Below are 16,015 nucleotides of genomic sequence, written 5' to 3' on the forward strand. Positions count from 1 at the left end.
CACGAACCCGTGTCCCCTGCATCGGCAGGCGGACTCAACCACTGCGCCACCAGGGAAGCCCTGTGACCATTCTTTTATTTTGCATTTGGCAAGCACGTACTGAGCACAGTGTCAGGAACAGTGTGAGGTTCTAGAGAACCAGGTTTGCCTGGGGCAACCCTTATTTGTGCCTCTTGTCCCAATGTAATTATTAGTAGCATCATTTTTCACTTTCAGAAGAGTTCAGGTTTGGAGGATAAATTATCTTGGCCACTTTTCTCATAATCCAACCAGTTCCTTTTAGTATTTTATCTTGGTTAAATATTACACAGCTGTAATTTGGCAGCTCTAATGAGGCTGCAATAGTACTTCTCTTCCATTTGAACAGTTTGTTTCTTGACCGTGGGCAGTTGATAGCAAAAGTAACTGCAGTTAAGGTCCAGAAGTACTTAGTATTTTTCCTGAGCCACCCTCTAGAGGGCAGTATTATATACATTTGAAATGATCCAATTCTAACAAAAATGGACTGTTTATACGTGAAAATCGTAAACATTTGATGCTCTTAAAAAATATTTTGGAAAAATATATATATATAGGAACCAACATTGTGAATAAAACTTATCTTTTGCTAATCAATAAAGAAATATTAAAAATTCATTAACATTCTGAACATTCTTTTTTAATTGTAAAAATTGAACTTAGATGCCTTGAATGTACAATGATCCATTATAACAATTATGCATAGACTTTAAGAATCTGCATATTTTGTGCTTCTTTCGTGTTTTTCCTAATTAATGATTTTACATGGTTAATAATTTTAATCTAGTCTGCATCACATGGTTTTCATATTTAAAATAGGCACTTAAAAATGAATAGTTCTGATCTACCTGCTTAAATACTACTTTCCTCTAAAAGAGAAAACAAAAATGCTAGTTTTTACTTTATAACCTGAATCATGTGGTAATGTAGAATTCTAGTATTTAGAATTAGAATGTTTCTTAAAGATTGTGTCATCAGTGGGTAATTTGTTAACTCCTAATATCAAAAGTATATTGCTTGTATTTGACATTTTTGGATTTCCTAACGTAATGTTCTCTTTTTAGAAAAGGTGGACAAGTCCTATTTTCAAGAGAAGATGACTTTTAACAGTTTTGAAGGATCTAAAACTTGTGTACCTGCAGACATCAGTAAGGATGAAGAATTTGTAGAAGAGTTTAATAGATTTAAAACTTTTGCTAATTTTCCAAGTAGTAGTCCTGTTTCAGCATCAACGCTAGCACGAGCTGGTTTTCTATACACTGGTGAAGGAGACACCGTGCGGTGCTTTAGTTGTCATGCAGCAGTAGATAGATGGCAGTATGGAGACTCAGCAGTTGGAAGACACAGGAAAGTATCCCCAAATTGCAGATTTATCAATGGCTTTTATTTCGAAAATAATGCTGCACAGCCTACAAATCCTGGTGTCCAAAATGGTCAGTACAAAGCTGAAAGCTATCTAGGAAACAGAAATCATTTTGTTTTAGAAAGGCCATCTGAGACTCATGCAGACTATCTTCTGAGAACTGGACAGGTTGTAGATTTATCAGACACCATATACCCAAGGAACCCTGCCATGTGTAGTGAAGAAGCTAGATTAAAGTCATTTCAGAACTGGCCAGACTATGCCCACTTAACCCCAAGAGAGTTAGCTAGTGCTGGACTCTACTACACGGGTATTGATGATCAAGTACAATGCTTTTGTTGTGGCGGGAAACTGAAAAATTGGGAACCTTGTGATCGTGCATGGTCAGAACACAGGCGACACTTTCCTAATTGCTTCTTTGTATTGGGCCGGAATTTTAATATTCAAAGTGAATCTGATGTCGTGAGTTCTGATAGGAATTTCCCAAATTCAACAAATCCTCCAAGAAATCCAGCCATGGCAGATTATGAAGCACGGATCATTACATTTGGGACGTGGATATACTCAGTTAACAAGGAGCAGCTTGCAAGAGCTGGATTTTATGCTTTAGGTAAACTTTATTATAAAATTAGGCTAATAAATAACTTTCCAACTATCCCAGGGCTCCTAAAAAGTAAATAGATGCCATTTGCCCCCTGAACTGGTAAATATTTAGGTGTAGGCTGACATCATTATTTATATTAGTATTATTCTGTGAACCCTTATGTTGAATCTGTAATATAACCACTGAATTTACGTGGGAAAGATTACCATATTATGAGTCATATTTATCTTTATGTAATTGTGTTTTGGAGAAGAATGACATGCAAAAGATGATAGATATCCCTGATAGAAGAATAGGTCTGATAGTAATACTAACTATAATTTATTGCACACCTACTATACGTGCTCAATACGTATATTACATGCATTTTCTCTATGCCTCACAACAACCCTATATGAAGAGTTAACATTAGGGAGTTTACTTTGGCCGATGTTAAAATTGATACCTGCCTTTTGTACATAGACTATATATTTGAAAGCTGCCCTGTATATTCGAAAGATGCCTTATTGCTTAAAATGAGCACTTTTCAAATGGACTGCTGTAGACATGTCAATAGGGAAGGAAGGGCCATTAGTGTGATGGCTTCCAGGAATATTCAGAAAAATTATACCGTTATATATCTGACCCAGTTACTTTAAGATTGAATAGTGCCAAAATACAAAATATAAGTTATTTCAATACTTTACTTACTTAGTATCATATAGCAATCTTGAAAGTTTGTTTAGTGTCATATAGCTATAACCTTAGAGAAACTTATCCTGTAATTTCATTATGCTGAACTTTATTGTTAAAGTTTCACAGTTTGAAAAAGTAAATGTAGCTTTGATGGCCCCAAATGACATATGTTAAAACAATTGTGATTTTTCACATAAAAATTGAGAAATTTTATTTTTGTCTTCTGCAAAATACCTCAAATTGAATCAGTGAATTTAGTGTGTATTTCCTCCTCAAATGATCTTATCTGTTACTTAGATGTGAATTCAGATATCTTCTTTTTTTTTTTTTCCAGATATCTTCTTTTAAGCTGTGAGACTTTCATGTAATTTAGAAATGCTTAATTTTATAGTATTTAAAAGGGTATTTGGGGGTAAGCTTGTAATTGTACAAATACATGTATTTTTACTTGTGTGTTTCTTAGGTGAAGGTGATAAAGTAAAGTGCTTTCACTGTGGAGGAGGGCTAACTGATTGGAAGCCCAGCGAAGACCCTTGGGAACAACATGCTAGGTGGTATCCAGGGTAAGGTATTTAAATGTTCCTTCAGTGACAGGCAAGTTGGACAGTACATAAGCAGTGGGAAGACTTGAATAACTTTTCACGTCCGCTATCTTTGCCTTCACCAGTTGAAATTTGAAATTCACACCAGGTTTATAAAAAATGGGGTCACCTACTTTATATACATTTTTTAAAAACACTTAAGCCTTCTCCAGTGACCAAACCATTCATTACTTACATATCATATCTATGATGTTCAGATGATTCTATTTCTAAACACCAAATTAGGAATGTGTGGGACTTCCCTGGTGGCGCAGTGGTTAAGAATCCACCTGCCAAAGCAGGGGACACAGGTTTGAGCCCTGGTCCGGAAAGATCCCACATGCCACCAAGCAGCTAAGCCCATGCACCACAACTACTGAGCCTGCGCTCTGGAGCCCACCAGCCACAGCTACTGAGCCTGTGAGCCACAACTACTGAACCCGTGTGCCACAACTACTGAAGCCCATGCACCTAGAGCCCATGCTCCGCAATGAGAGAAGCCACTGCAATGAGAAGCCCTTGCACCACGATGAAGAGTAGCGCCCACTCGCCGCAACTAGAGAAAGCCCCCTTGCAGTAACGGTGACCCAACGCAGCCAAATTAATTAATTAATTACTTTTTTTTTTTAAAAAAGGAATGTATGATTTTGTTGTTGTTGGAAGTAGTCTATTTTTTTAATTTTTAAAATATAAAACAATTTTTTTGTCCTTGTTGGTCTTTGTTGCTGTGCGGCTTTCTCTAGTTGTGGTGAGCGGGGGCTACTCTTCTTTGCGGTGCGTGGGCTTCTCATTGCGGTAGTTGCAGCACGTGGATTCAGTTGTGGCGCACGGGCTTAGTTGCTCTGCGGCATGTGGGATCTTCCCGGACCAGGGGTCGAACCCGTGTCCCCTGCATTGGCAGGCGGATTCTTATCCGCTGCAGGAAGTAGGCTTTTTAATGATGGGCATGAGAGCCCATGTTGCCAAGGAGATTCCTTAAGAATCCATCACGCCCTCTAACAAATATTACTGAATCTCACTGATTCTAAGGCACACAGTTGGTCACATTTTCAGATCTCTGAAATCAGGACACATCTGGTAGTGGGTCATAATTTAATTGGCAGTGGTAGTACATAATATAATCATGCTGCTTACACTCAGTGGCATCTTAGAATGATGACATATTCTAAACGTCTCTTTGCCATCTTGCCTCTTTAAAGTACACAGATGTGTACAGTGTACAGTGATGTGAATTTTTGGCCTACAAAATAGTACAACTTAAAACTTCAGAATGATCATTTGAAAATAAATCTTAACCTTAAACAGCCTTAAAAGGAAAGTCTGAAAGCCTAAAGAATTCCTTTAAAATGTACAATTGGTTAATCTCTAAATAAAACTCGTTAAGATTACTTAAAACTTGTTTTTAAATGTCAAGGTGCTAATTTAATAACTTGCGTAAAAGCTGAAAGTTCTCAAGTTGATATTTTTGCTCTACTGACATTAGCATATTAGGATAACAAAGGGAACATTTTTTTAACCTTAAAATGATAGTTTAATAGGGAATTGAGTAACATTTTATTTTGTGGCTCCTTAGAAATATCAAAAAGCAAGTTAATGGAATTAAGATGATGGAGGTTATATCTTTAATTATACTTTACTAATTTATGAGCTACTAAAGTTTAACCTTTTATTTGTTTAGGTGTAGATACCTGTTAGAAGAGAAGGGACAAGACTACATAAACAATATTCATTTAACCCATTCAATTGAGGAGTCTCTGGTAAGTCACATATTGTAGAATATATATTTTCAAATATTACAAAATTTGTTTTGCAATGATTTCTTGGTATAAAATTCACAGTATAGTATTTTAGATTAATAATGTATGGTGATAGATAGAATGTAAAACAACAAGGGTGAACCCTAATGTAAACTATAGGCTTTGGGTGATTATGACGTATCAGTGTAGGTTCACTGATTTTAACAAATGTGCCACGCTGGGAAGGATGTTGATAATGAGGGAGGGAATGCATGTGTTGGGGCAAGGGGTACATGGAAATCTCTGTATCTTCCCCTCGATTTTACTGTGTACCTAAACAGTCTTTAAAAAGTAGTTGTTAAAAAATATTAACTCTGCTACATCGCTAAACAAAATACAATGGTTCAGAAGAGAGTTATGCAAAATCACCTGAAGAAACAGAATCGCTCCCAGGGCAGAAGGCTTGATGGAGGTGTTAAGACACCAAAAGAAGGTATGTGTGACCAAAAGGAAGTCAGTGAGCAAAAATGATACAAATAAACTTATTTAACAAAACAGAAACAGACTCACAGACTTAGAAAACAAACTTATGGTTACCAAAAGGAAAAGGTGGGGAGGGGGATAAATTAGGAGTTTGGGTTTAACATATGCAAACTACTATATTTAAAATAGATAACCGGGACTTCCCTGGTGGCATAGTGGTTAAGAATCCACCTGCCAATGGGGGGGACACGGGTTCGAGCCCTGGTCTGGGAAGATCCCACACGCCGTGGAGCAGCTAAGCCTGTGCACCACAACTACTGAGCCTGTGCTCTAGAGCCCGTGAGCCACAACTACTGAGCCCTTGTACCACAACTACTGAGCCCTTGTGCCACAACTACTGAAGCCCATGCCCCTAGAGCCTGTGCTCCTCAACAAAGAGAAGCCACTGCGCACCCCAATGAAGAGTAGCCCCAGCTCGTCGCCAACTAGAGCAAGCCCGTGCGCAGCAATGAAGACCCAACACAGCCAAAAATAAATAAATTTATTAAAATAAAAAAATAAAATAGATAACCAACAAGGACCTACTGTATAGCACAGGGAACTCTGCTCAATATTCTGTAATAAGCTAAATGGGAAAAGAATTTGAAAAAGAATAGATATATGTATAATTGAATCACCTTGCTGTATATAGATAAATGCATCACTTTCCTGTTCACCTGAAACTAACACAACATTGTAAATCAACTATACTCCAATATAAAATAAAAATTTTAAAAGTAAAACAGTAATGTATGGTGAGCTTAAAGGGGAGATCTTGAAGAGTGCTTGTTTTTCTTAAGCTAAAGCAAATTTGTGAAAAGGGAATCAGGATGAACTGATTTAAGTATCACTGTAGGCGAAAATGGGCTTGAAGAACTAAAACACTTAAATCCCTCAGCCTTCTGAAATTAGACTTGTATAATGTGTTTTATACTACTAGTCTTTAACTTTTCACAGACAATATTTAAAATCTCAAAAAGGTATCTAGGGCTTCCCTGGTGGCACAGTGGTTGGGAGTCCGCCTGCCGATGCAGGGGACGCGGGTTCGTGCCCTGGTCCGGGAAGATTCCACATGCGGAGTAGCTGGGCCCGTGAGCCATGGCCACTGAGCCTGTGCGTCTGGAGCACAGGCTCCGCAACGGGAGAGGCCACAACAGTGAGAGGCCCGCGTATCACAAAAACAAACAAACAAACAAACAAACAGAAAAAGGTATCTATATTGATAGTGTGGCCTGGGGTGGCCAAGGCATCAGTACTTTGTGGAAAGAGCCCTGGACTAGAATGAGACACAAGAGTTGCCATTATGGCCCTGCCATGAGCTGTATTGCCTCAATCAAGTTGTTTAATCTCTCTGAGCCTCAGCTTCTTGTCTGTAAAGTGAATGGATTGGATTAGATGATCTTTTAACTTCTAGCTTCATCAGGCTATATGTCTCCTGTGAATATTCATATGTTGAACTGGAATAAAGCTAATTTATAAACTCATGATTAACATAACTTCTCAAATTGAAGTAATTGTCTTCTACCACAAGGAATTCTAACTTATAATTCATATTTCTATTTTAGATGAGAACTGCTGAAAAAACACCATCATTAACTAAAAGAATTGGTAAATATTCTTATTAAAATAAATAGTTTAATTTCATTGCCAATTTATTATACTTGTTATTTATAAGGTGGAAAGGTAAACTGATTCTTTCAAGGTATATATCTTTGAGATGAGATTGCTGTAGACTTAAGAATTAATGAAGTGCCTATAAATTTAAGTTGGATATTTATATACTGGGAACATTGGTTCAGAGGTTGGACAGTCTTTCCAACTTCTAGAGGAACAGCTGTAGGCTCTCCATTGTTATTTCTGTTAAAATCACAAAAAGCGTTAAGTGTATTTTTGTCAATGGGGTTTCTTTAGTTAGCCAGGATTGTGAATCCAGTGCTCTACTAACGTGCCATCACCATGATCAGCCCTAACCTTCCTGCTTCCTTATTCCATGCCATCTTTTTGCCTTCCCCAGCTTCTTCACAAAGGAGTATGGTTTGGTTTGTTTACCTCCTATTACCTTTCAGAGAGGTAGAGGATTTTTATCACAAAGATCATTTACTCATGATAGACATCTTTAAAAACTAAAGTGTGCAGAGAAAGATACTATGTGAAACAAAGAAGGTATTGTTATACCACTTTTCAGATAAAGAAACAGAGAGGTTAAGTGACCTTCCCATGGTTACATTACAAAGCATTAGTGGAACTAGGACTGTAAATAAGGTCTTCTGAATCCTACATCATGCTACAGATCTCATTCTCAACCTAGGCATCATGTTTCAAAAATAGTAAAGTTTAATTTAGAATATGTCTGGTGATTCCCCACTCCCTATACTCATAACATCATCTATTTAGTATCTTAAGGATTAGAAGGCAAGAGAATACTATATATATTCATACGTATGCTAGAGAAGGAGAACCAATTTGATACTATTTGATTAAGGTTTTGTAATGTGCATAAATGATACAGTTTAAAAAATCATTTATTCCAGCCTGTATTTTTGAAATTATCCAAAAACAAAGATTCTATAACATTTCTTGATAATAATCATCCTTATACTGCATACTATTCCTTTTATGACTAGTAAGACTCTTGCTCTGGTTTAGGATTAGTGTTTTTAAATGAAGATATAATTCATACAGCAAAAATTGCACCCGTATAAAGTATACACTTTAGTGGGTTTTGGTATAGTCACAGGGTTGTACAACCATAACTACTAGTTAATTGCAAAACATTATCATAACCCCAGAAAGAAACCCCATACTCCTTAGCAGTCATTCACCATCACAGCCCCTCGACCCCCAAGCACAAACAACCACTTACCTACTTCTGTTTCTATGGATTTGCCTATTCTGGACATATCATATAAATGGAGTAATAATGTGTGGTTTCAAGGTTCATCCAGTCATATAAGTTTAGCCCTTATCATATATGAGTACTTCATTATTTTTTATGGTGGAAAATATTCCTTTATATGGATAATACCACATTTTGTTTATCCATTCATTAGTCTGTGGACATTTGGGGTGTTTCCACTCTTTGGCTATTATGAATGATGCTGATGCTGCTATGAACGTTTGTGTTCAAGTTTTTGTGTGGGCATATGTTTTTAATTCTCTTGGGTATATGTTTAGGGATGGAGTTTCTGGGTCATGTGGTAACTCTATGTTTAAACTTTTGATAAACTACCAGACGGTTTTCCAATGGCTGCACCATTTTATATTCCCACCAGCAGTGTATGAGGGTTTCAATTAGTTTTTCCGCATCCTTGTTAACACTTGTTGTCTGTCTCCTTATTACAGCTCTCCTAGTGGGTGTGAAGTGTGTCTCATTGTGGTTTTGATTTGCATTTCCCTGATAGCTAATGATGTTGGGCATTTTTTTATGTGCTTATGGGCCATTTGTATGTCTTCTTTGGAGAAATGTCTGTTCATCTCCTTTGCCCATTTTTTAGCTGGGTTACTTTTTTTTTATTATGGAGTTGTAATAGTTCTTTATATATTTTAGTTCTTTATACATTATACATATAAGTCCCTTGTCAAGTATATGATTTGCAAATATTTTCTCCCATTCTGTGGGTTGTCTTTTCACTTTCTTGTTGGTGTCCTTTGAAGCATATTACTTTTTAATTTTGATGAAGTTCAATTTGTCTGTCTTTTGTTGCTTATACTTTTGGTGTCATATCTAAGCAATCATTGCCTAATCCAAGGTCACCTGTGTTTTCTTCTAAGAGTTTTATGGTTTTAGCTCTTACATTCAGGTCTTTCATCCATTTTGAGTTAATTTTTGTATATGGTATGGGGTAGAGGTCCATCTAACCATCACCCAGATCAAGATATAGAACATTTCCACCACCCTGGAAAGCTCCTTCAGGCCCCTTCCCAATCAGTATCCACCCTCAAGTTATATTCTGACTTCTATTACCATAGATTAGATTTAAACATCTTAAAAATGTAATCACACAGTATGCACTCTTTTGTCTCTGGTTCATCATTATGATGTTTTGTTTATCATATCTATGTGATTGATCCATGTTGTCTGTGGCAGTAGTTCATTTTCCTTTCTTGCTGTGTAATATTTGAATATACCAGAATTTACTTATCCATTCACCTGATGATGGGCATTTGAGTTGTTTCCAGTTTGGGCCTGTTATAAATAACACTGCTGTGAATATTCTTGTGTATGTCTTTGGTGGATATATGTACTCATTTTTAATACCCAAGAGTGGGGAAGTTCCTGGCGGTCCAGTGGTCAGGACTCGGCGCTTTCACTGCCAGGGCCCAGGTTCAATCCCTGTGGGGAACTAAGATCCTGCAAGCTGTGCAGCGTGGAAAAGAAAAAAAAATACCGAAGAGTAGAATTGATGAGTCAGAGAAGTCTCCTCTTTTAGCACATCACTACACAATCTGTATTTCTACTTTGAGTGTCATTAAAGTGACTTTCTATTTGCTTTCTTGCCTTATCTAGTCCTCCACACACCCCCACCCCCCCGCCACCCCCTGCCCAGCTGCAGAAACTAAGTCAGAGAGATAGGAAACTGATACATTCAAGGTCACAGACTGGGTCTTCCTCTATTTCCCATGATTTTTTCAAAATAATTGCTGGTGATTCACTAAAGACATCCACACTTTTCAGATTTTTGAAGCACTTAACCCTTTTCTTATCTGTTTTACCTTATCTTGTACTGTTCATGTAGTCTTTAAAGCACCTAATCTCAATTCATAATGCTACAAAATACATACTCATTGCATTTTCAACTGTTATAAGATTCTGAAAGTGATTCTTCAATGCCCAAGTATTTCTAAATCCTCTTCCCAAAGCAGCTTTGGTTTGGTGGTTTGGTTTTGATTTGTTGTTTTTGTTGTTGTTTATTTATTTGGCTGCATTGGGTCTTAGTTGCGGCACTCGGGATCTTTTTTTTTTTTTTTTTTTTTTTTTTTTTTTTTTTTTTTTTTTTTTTGCGGCATGTGGGATCTAGTTCCCTGACCAGGGATCAAACCTGGGTCCCCTGCATTGGGAGCACAGAGTCTTAGCTGCTAGACCACCAGGGGAGTCCCTGGTTTTGATTTTTTGCTTGTTGCTTAAATTTTTCTTTTTAATTATACTTTGCTGCTGAGTTGTGTTAATGAAAATAATTAAACTCTATGATCTTTTTCCTCACCAATTTTCATTTCAGATGATACCATATTCCAAAATCCTATGGTACAAGAAGCTATACGAATGGGATTCAGTTTCAAGGACATTAAGAAAATAATGGAGGAAAAAATTCAGACATCTGGGAGCAACTATAAATCACTTGAGGTTCTGGTTGCAGATCTAGTGAGTGCTCAGAAAGACAATACACAAGATGAATCAGGTCAGACTTCATTACAGAAAGGTATGCATGCCTGTTTTTAAAAAGCAAGACACACCTAACATCACTTCATTATGAATAGTATCTTACATGACTTTGTGGCCCATTCATTTCCCTCCTCTCATATTCCCCTTAGGATAAATGTTTTTTAAAACTTTTTATTATGAAAAATGTCAAACATACTCAGAAGTGGAGAGAATAGTATAATGAACCCTCACGTATGCATTGACCATCTTCAATAATTATCAACACTTTTCCAATCTTGTTTCACTTCTTCCCCCACCTTTTTTTCTTTGCTGTAGTATTTCAAAGTAAATCCCAGACATCCTATATATCATTTACCTATAAATACTTCAATAAATGTCTAATAGATAGGGACTTCTTTTAACATCACCTTAATACTGTGTGTTAATCTGCTCAGACTGTTGTAACAGTACTGTAAACTGGGTGGCTTAAACAACAGACATTGTTTCTCATAGTTCTGGAGGCTGGGAAGTGCAAGATCAAGGTGCAGGCAGATTTGGTTCCTGGTAAAGACTCTCTTCCAGGCTTGCAGATGGCTGCCTTCTCTTAAGTCCTCACATGGCCAAGAGAGAGAGCACTCTGCTTTCTATTCCTCTTCTTATAAGGACCTTGATCCCATCATGGAGTCCCATCCTCATTACCTCATCTAAACCTAACTACCTCCCAAAGGCCCCACCTCCAAGTACCATCACACAGTGGGTTCGGGGTTCAACGTATGAATTTTGGAGAGACATTTAGCCCATAACATACTATTGTCACACTTAACAAAATTAACAGTAATTCCATATCATCTGAAATTCAGTTGGTTTTAATTTTCCTCATTGTTTTAAAATGTTTTTACAGTTCATTTGTTCTACTCAGGGTCCAAGTAAGATCCAGTGATCCATTCATTTTAAAAGTGTGACTTTATGCTCTATTTTAGTTAAAGAACACCAAAGACTTTTATCATTGTGTGTAGACTATAAGTTTTGTAGTTGAAACTCTTTGGATTTAGAGTGTTCTGCAACTTTTTATATGATGTAAATATATAAAAATATATATTGCTAAATAGAGCTTGAATTAATAGCATTTTAATACTATGAATCATATATAGAAAGTATACTAAATAATGTAGAAGAGGAGGTGGGTAGACCTGGAGTCTGTCATACAGAGTGAAGTAAGTCAGAAGGAGAAAAACAAATACCGTATGCTAACACATATATATGGAATCTAAGAAAAAAAAATGTCATGAAGAGATTAGTGGTAGGACGGGAATAAAACACAGACCTACTAGAGCATGGACTTGAGGACATGGGGAGGGGAAAGGGTAAGCTAAGTTTCTCCTTTAAGGGTGACAGCTACTCTAGAGCTTGCCAACAACATTGGAGGTTAAAGAAAAGGTTTCAAACTGAATACATTCTTGGGGTACTTTATTATAATCGTTCTCTAAGCTTTTGACCACCTGTATCAAAAGATGAGAATTCTCCAAGGGCTAATGAACCTAAAAGTTCACTTTTTTTTTTTTTTTTACCTTAAAGACCCTTTTGATCTTTAGGTTATTTCAGATGCTTTTGAAACATTATTCAGATAATTTACATAAGTCATAAAACAGTATAACATTAATGATGTTTTAAATTACATTAGTTGATATAAAAGATTCAGCAGAAAGCATCTTTTCCTTAAAGATGCATGTATTTTAAACCTATAATAGCTCCACGTGTCTTGGTGATGGTGAAACAAACCATTTACTTCGTGATACAAGTGATTGTGCCATTCTCCCCTTAACCACAACCCAAGCTTAATTAAGTTTGACAATAAGGTGTTAGTTTTTATACCTGAAGGTGTTTACAACAGAAAGATTTAGTGGGTTGCAGTAGGAAGAGAACAAGGGACAGAGTGCATTGGGGCATGTTTGTCCTCCATCCAACAGGAGTTGGTGGGGGGGTTCTTATTACTGAGACTACAAGCCAGGGTAGTGTGGGAAGGAGGGCCTAAACAAATGCTAGCTCTCAGGGCCACGGGTTAGAATTCATCAGTTGATCTCTCCTTAGTCTCACAAAATTGAGAGGCAAGTAATTGTTACAGGCTATCTTCTCATGGAGGACTGCTGTCTATTTCTCTTCCCAAAAGCTGATGAGGAAAGACTGGCACTAAGAATCTTTTAATTCTATACAAAATAGAGGGTGGGCCTAATTGAAGTAAAGCAGGTGGAAGTTATTAGAAAAAAGTACAATGTTATTGTTACTCATTGAGAAATCCTAGATTCAATACTAGTTTTTATCCCATTGGCTCTGTGACAGAGAATACCCCAGTCTTCTAAAGATAGTACCAAATTAGTATCTTTTTTTCTTTCTTTTTAAAAACAACATAGTATGATATAAAGCCCTTTATTTCATGTGTGTGCTAAGGCACTTGCTTTAATCCTTATTTGTATATTACAGAACATAATGTAAAAATCAAATAACCCATACACATTTCTTATCAGTCTGTCTTTCCACATGAATCTGCTCTGATAGGAACATTAACAACATCAGTTTATTCTAGAAGTGGTTTTAAATAATGTAGTAAAAATATTAGCAAATAACATCAAAGATTATCTAGCTGTTGCCTTTATTGCTATGTGCCAGAACCTCCTGACCTAGAGGGGGCCTTGTAGGAAGTAGAAGGGGAAAGGTACCTCAGGAAAGGAAAGAACCCAATAGTTACTCTAAAGGCTAGAGTGAAGTAATTGCCAGAGGTAAACTATTAGTCTGGAAAGAATGCCCAGACCATCACCGTCTCAAGTAAGTGTCTGTATGCAAGCCTGAAATAAGGTAGGAAAAGCGGAGTTGATGATATCTATGTTTGGTAGGCATGACATTTCATCCATTGCAAAGATGGAATCACAAACAATCGGAATGAAAGGAACCTTAAAGATCATATAAAATTTTCATTACTTCAGAGAAAACTGAAGTGCAGATATGCTGTTACTCAAGGTCACTCAGATAGTTGGGAGTAAAATTCAGGTTTCCTGACTTCTGGTCCGGTGTTCCTGTTTTTTCTTGTTTTTTTTTTTTTTTTTTTTTACTTTTTAAAAAAATTGTGGTCCAGTGGTTAGGACTTGGCGCTTTCACTGCTGAGGGCCTGGGTCCCATCCCTGGTCAGGGAACTAAGATCCAGCAAGCCACGCGGCACAGCCAAAAACAAAACAATTGTGGTAAATACACATAAAATTTACCTTCTGAACCATTTTTAAGTGTACACAGTTCAGTAGTTTTAAGTACATTCACACTGTAGTGCAGTCAATCTCCAGAACTCTTCATCTACAAAACTGAAACTCTTTACCTATTAAACAACAACTCCCATTTCCCCTCCCCTGGCAACCACCATTCTGCTTTCTGTCTCTGTAAATTTGACTACTGGAGGTATCTGATCCAGTGTCCTTTTTTATTCATTGTGGCATTACATCCAAAAGTAATGGGTAAATTACTTAATTGTCTTCCTTTTTTAGATTTTTCTTGGAATTACAAAGCTTCTTTTTAAAAAACACTGGGAAGGGGTAGTCCCCTTACCCCCAGGACTGGCCCAGGTGTAGAGAGACTACCTGAAGGGAAGGAAGCACAAAAGAGGCCTGCTGTAGACTCAGGGCAAAGGGAATGCCGTGCTGGCACCTGTGAGCACTACAGGAGGAAACTCTAGCACGGTGGGACTAGCTCCAGGCACACAGGAGAAGTGCAAGAGGATTGGACATGAAGTTACTTGGGTTCTTCGTTCTCATTTGCCTTTTTCTGCTTCTGCTGCATGATCTCCAAGTGCCTCTGCTTGTGGACGGCAGCAGAAAGCCTTGTTACCTCAAGTGCTTTCCCTTAACCAAGTCACTCTGCTTTTCCATATTCCTCTGGCAGGCTAGCTCGCACTGGTTACCACAGTCTTGGTGATGGCATGAATATATACTTTATTCCGACTTTTTTGGTCAGATGCTTCCATATAATATAAATCAGTTTATAATGCCATCCCTTTGCTTCTGTTGTTTCCTGTGCCCCAAATGCCTTTTTCCTGTTTGTATACCTCATCTGATGCCCCACTCCACCCCCAGTTCCTTAAATCCATTTCTTGAACTCATCCTTCAAGGTTCAGCTCAAAGGTCACTTCATTGAAGTTTTCTCCAATACCCATAGCAGAGTTTGCAGCTCCCTCTACTCTCTCTGCTGTTAAAGCAATTGTAACATCATTTTGGAACTGTTTTCTTTTCTCTCCTGCCCATTAGACAAGCTTCTTGGGGGCAGGCAGTTTATATCTTCTTATCTCTATGTTCCATGTTTGAGGGTGTTTTTTTTTGTTTTTTGTTTTTTGGGGGGTACGCGGGCCTCTCACTGTTGTGACCTCTCCTGTTGCGGAGCACAGGCTCCGGACGCGCAGGCCCAGCGGCCATGGCTCACGGGCCCAGCCGCTCCACGGCATGTGGGATCCTCCCGGACCGGGGCACAAACCCGCGTCCCCTGCATCGGCAGGCGCGCTCTCAACCACTGCTGCCACCAGGGAAGCCCCATGTTTGAGTTTTGATTATGCCCAGGAATCTCTTTTAAGAAAAAAGAGGTTATATAATCCTCTTCTCCACCGCTAATCAAGAAAACCTTTCTGAAGCAATTCTGATATCTTTTTCTAGGTTAAAACCCTTCACTGGCTCCTGGGGTCCTCGGTGTCAAGTCCAAACTCCTTTACATGGGTTGCCAAATCCTTCATGATCAGGCTCCTGCTAACCTTCTATAGCTTCATGTCATGCTATTTCCCCCTCAGATTCTCTTCCCAAGCCTTACCTGTGTACTTGCAGGCCTGCTTCTGTCTCTCTCCTTGGAGCCTGCTTATGTCATTTCCTCTGCCTAGAACCCTCTTCTCCCATTGCTCCTGTCCCCCAAGGCCATCTCCCTCTCCTACTTTACTCCTACTCATCCTTTAGGACCCAGTTTAGGTATAATTTTTTTCTGGGAGGCCTCCCCTTTATGTGTGTGTGCATGGACACACACCTTTCCTGTGTTCTTCATAGCACATTATAATGACTTTTTTTTTTTTTTTTTTTTGTGGTATGCGGGCCTCCCTCTGTTGTGGCCTCTCCCGTTGCGGAGCACAGGCTCCGGACACGC

At 38.1% G+C, this 16,015-nt stretch overlaps 1 protein-coding gene across 6 annotated transcripts in view; it reads left to right on the forward strand.

Moving 5' to 3' along the window:
- The window catches only part of XIAP (X-linked inhibitor of apoptosis), a 45,147-nt gene that overhangs the window by 23,122 nt on the left and 6,010 nt on the right, over positions 1–16,015 (forward strand). For 5 of the 6 annotated variants that reach the window (XR_003677800.2, XM_007110955.4, XM_007110956.4 and 2 more), the window contains 5 exons: positions 1,083–1,991; positions 3,124–3,223; positions 4,920–4,998; positions 7,065–7,107; positions 10,716–10,916. Coding sequence is in view for 5 of the 6 variants with exons in the window: in XM_007110955.4 (XP_007111017.1) it covers positions 1,115–1,991; positions 3,124–3,223; positions 4,920–4,998; positions 7,065–7,107; positions 10,716–10,916 (1,300 nt within the window). In the remaining variant the exon portion in view is untranslated. The remainder of the gene's footprint in view (positions 1–1,082; positions 1,992–3,123; positions 3,224–4,919; positions 4,999–7,064; positions 7,108–10,715; positions 10,917–16,015) is intronic. The other variant, XM_007110958.4, reaches the window with a different exon arrangement.

Source organism: Physeter macrocephalus, chromosome 21, assembly GCF_002837175.3.
Source record: "Physeter macrocephalus isolate SW-GA chromosome 21, ASM283717v5, whole genome shotgun sequence".
Taxonomy (NCBI): Eukaryota; Metazoa; Chordata; class Mammalia; order Artiodactyla; family Physeteridae; genus Physeter; species Physeter macrocephalus.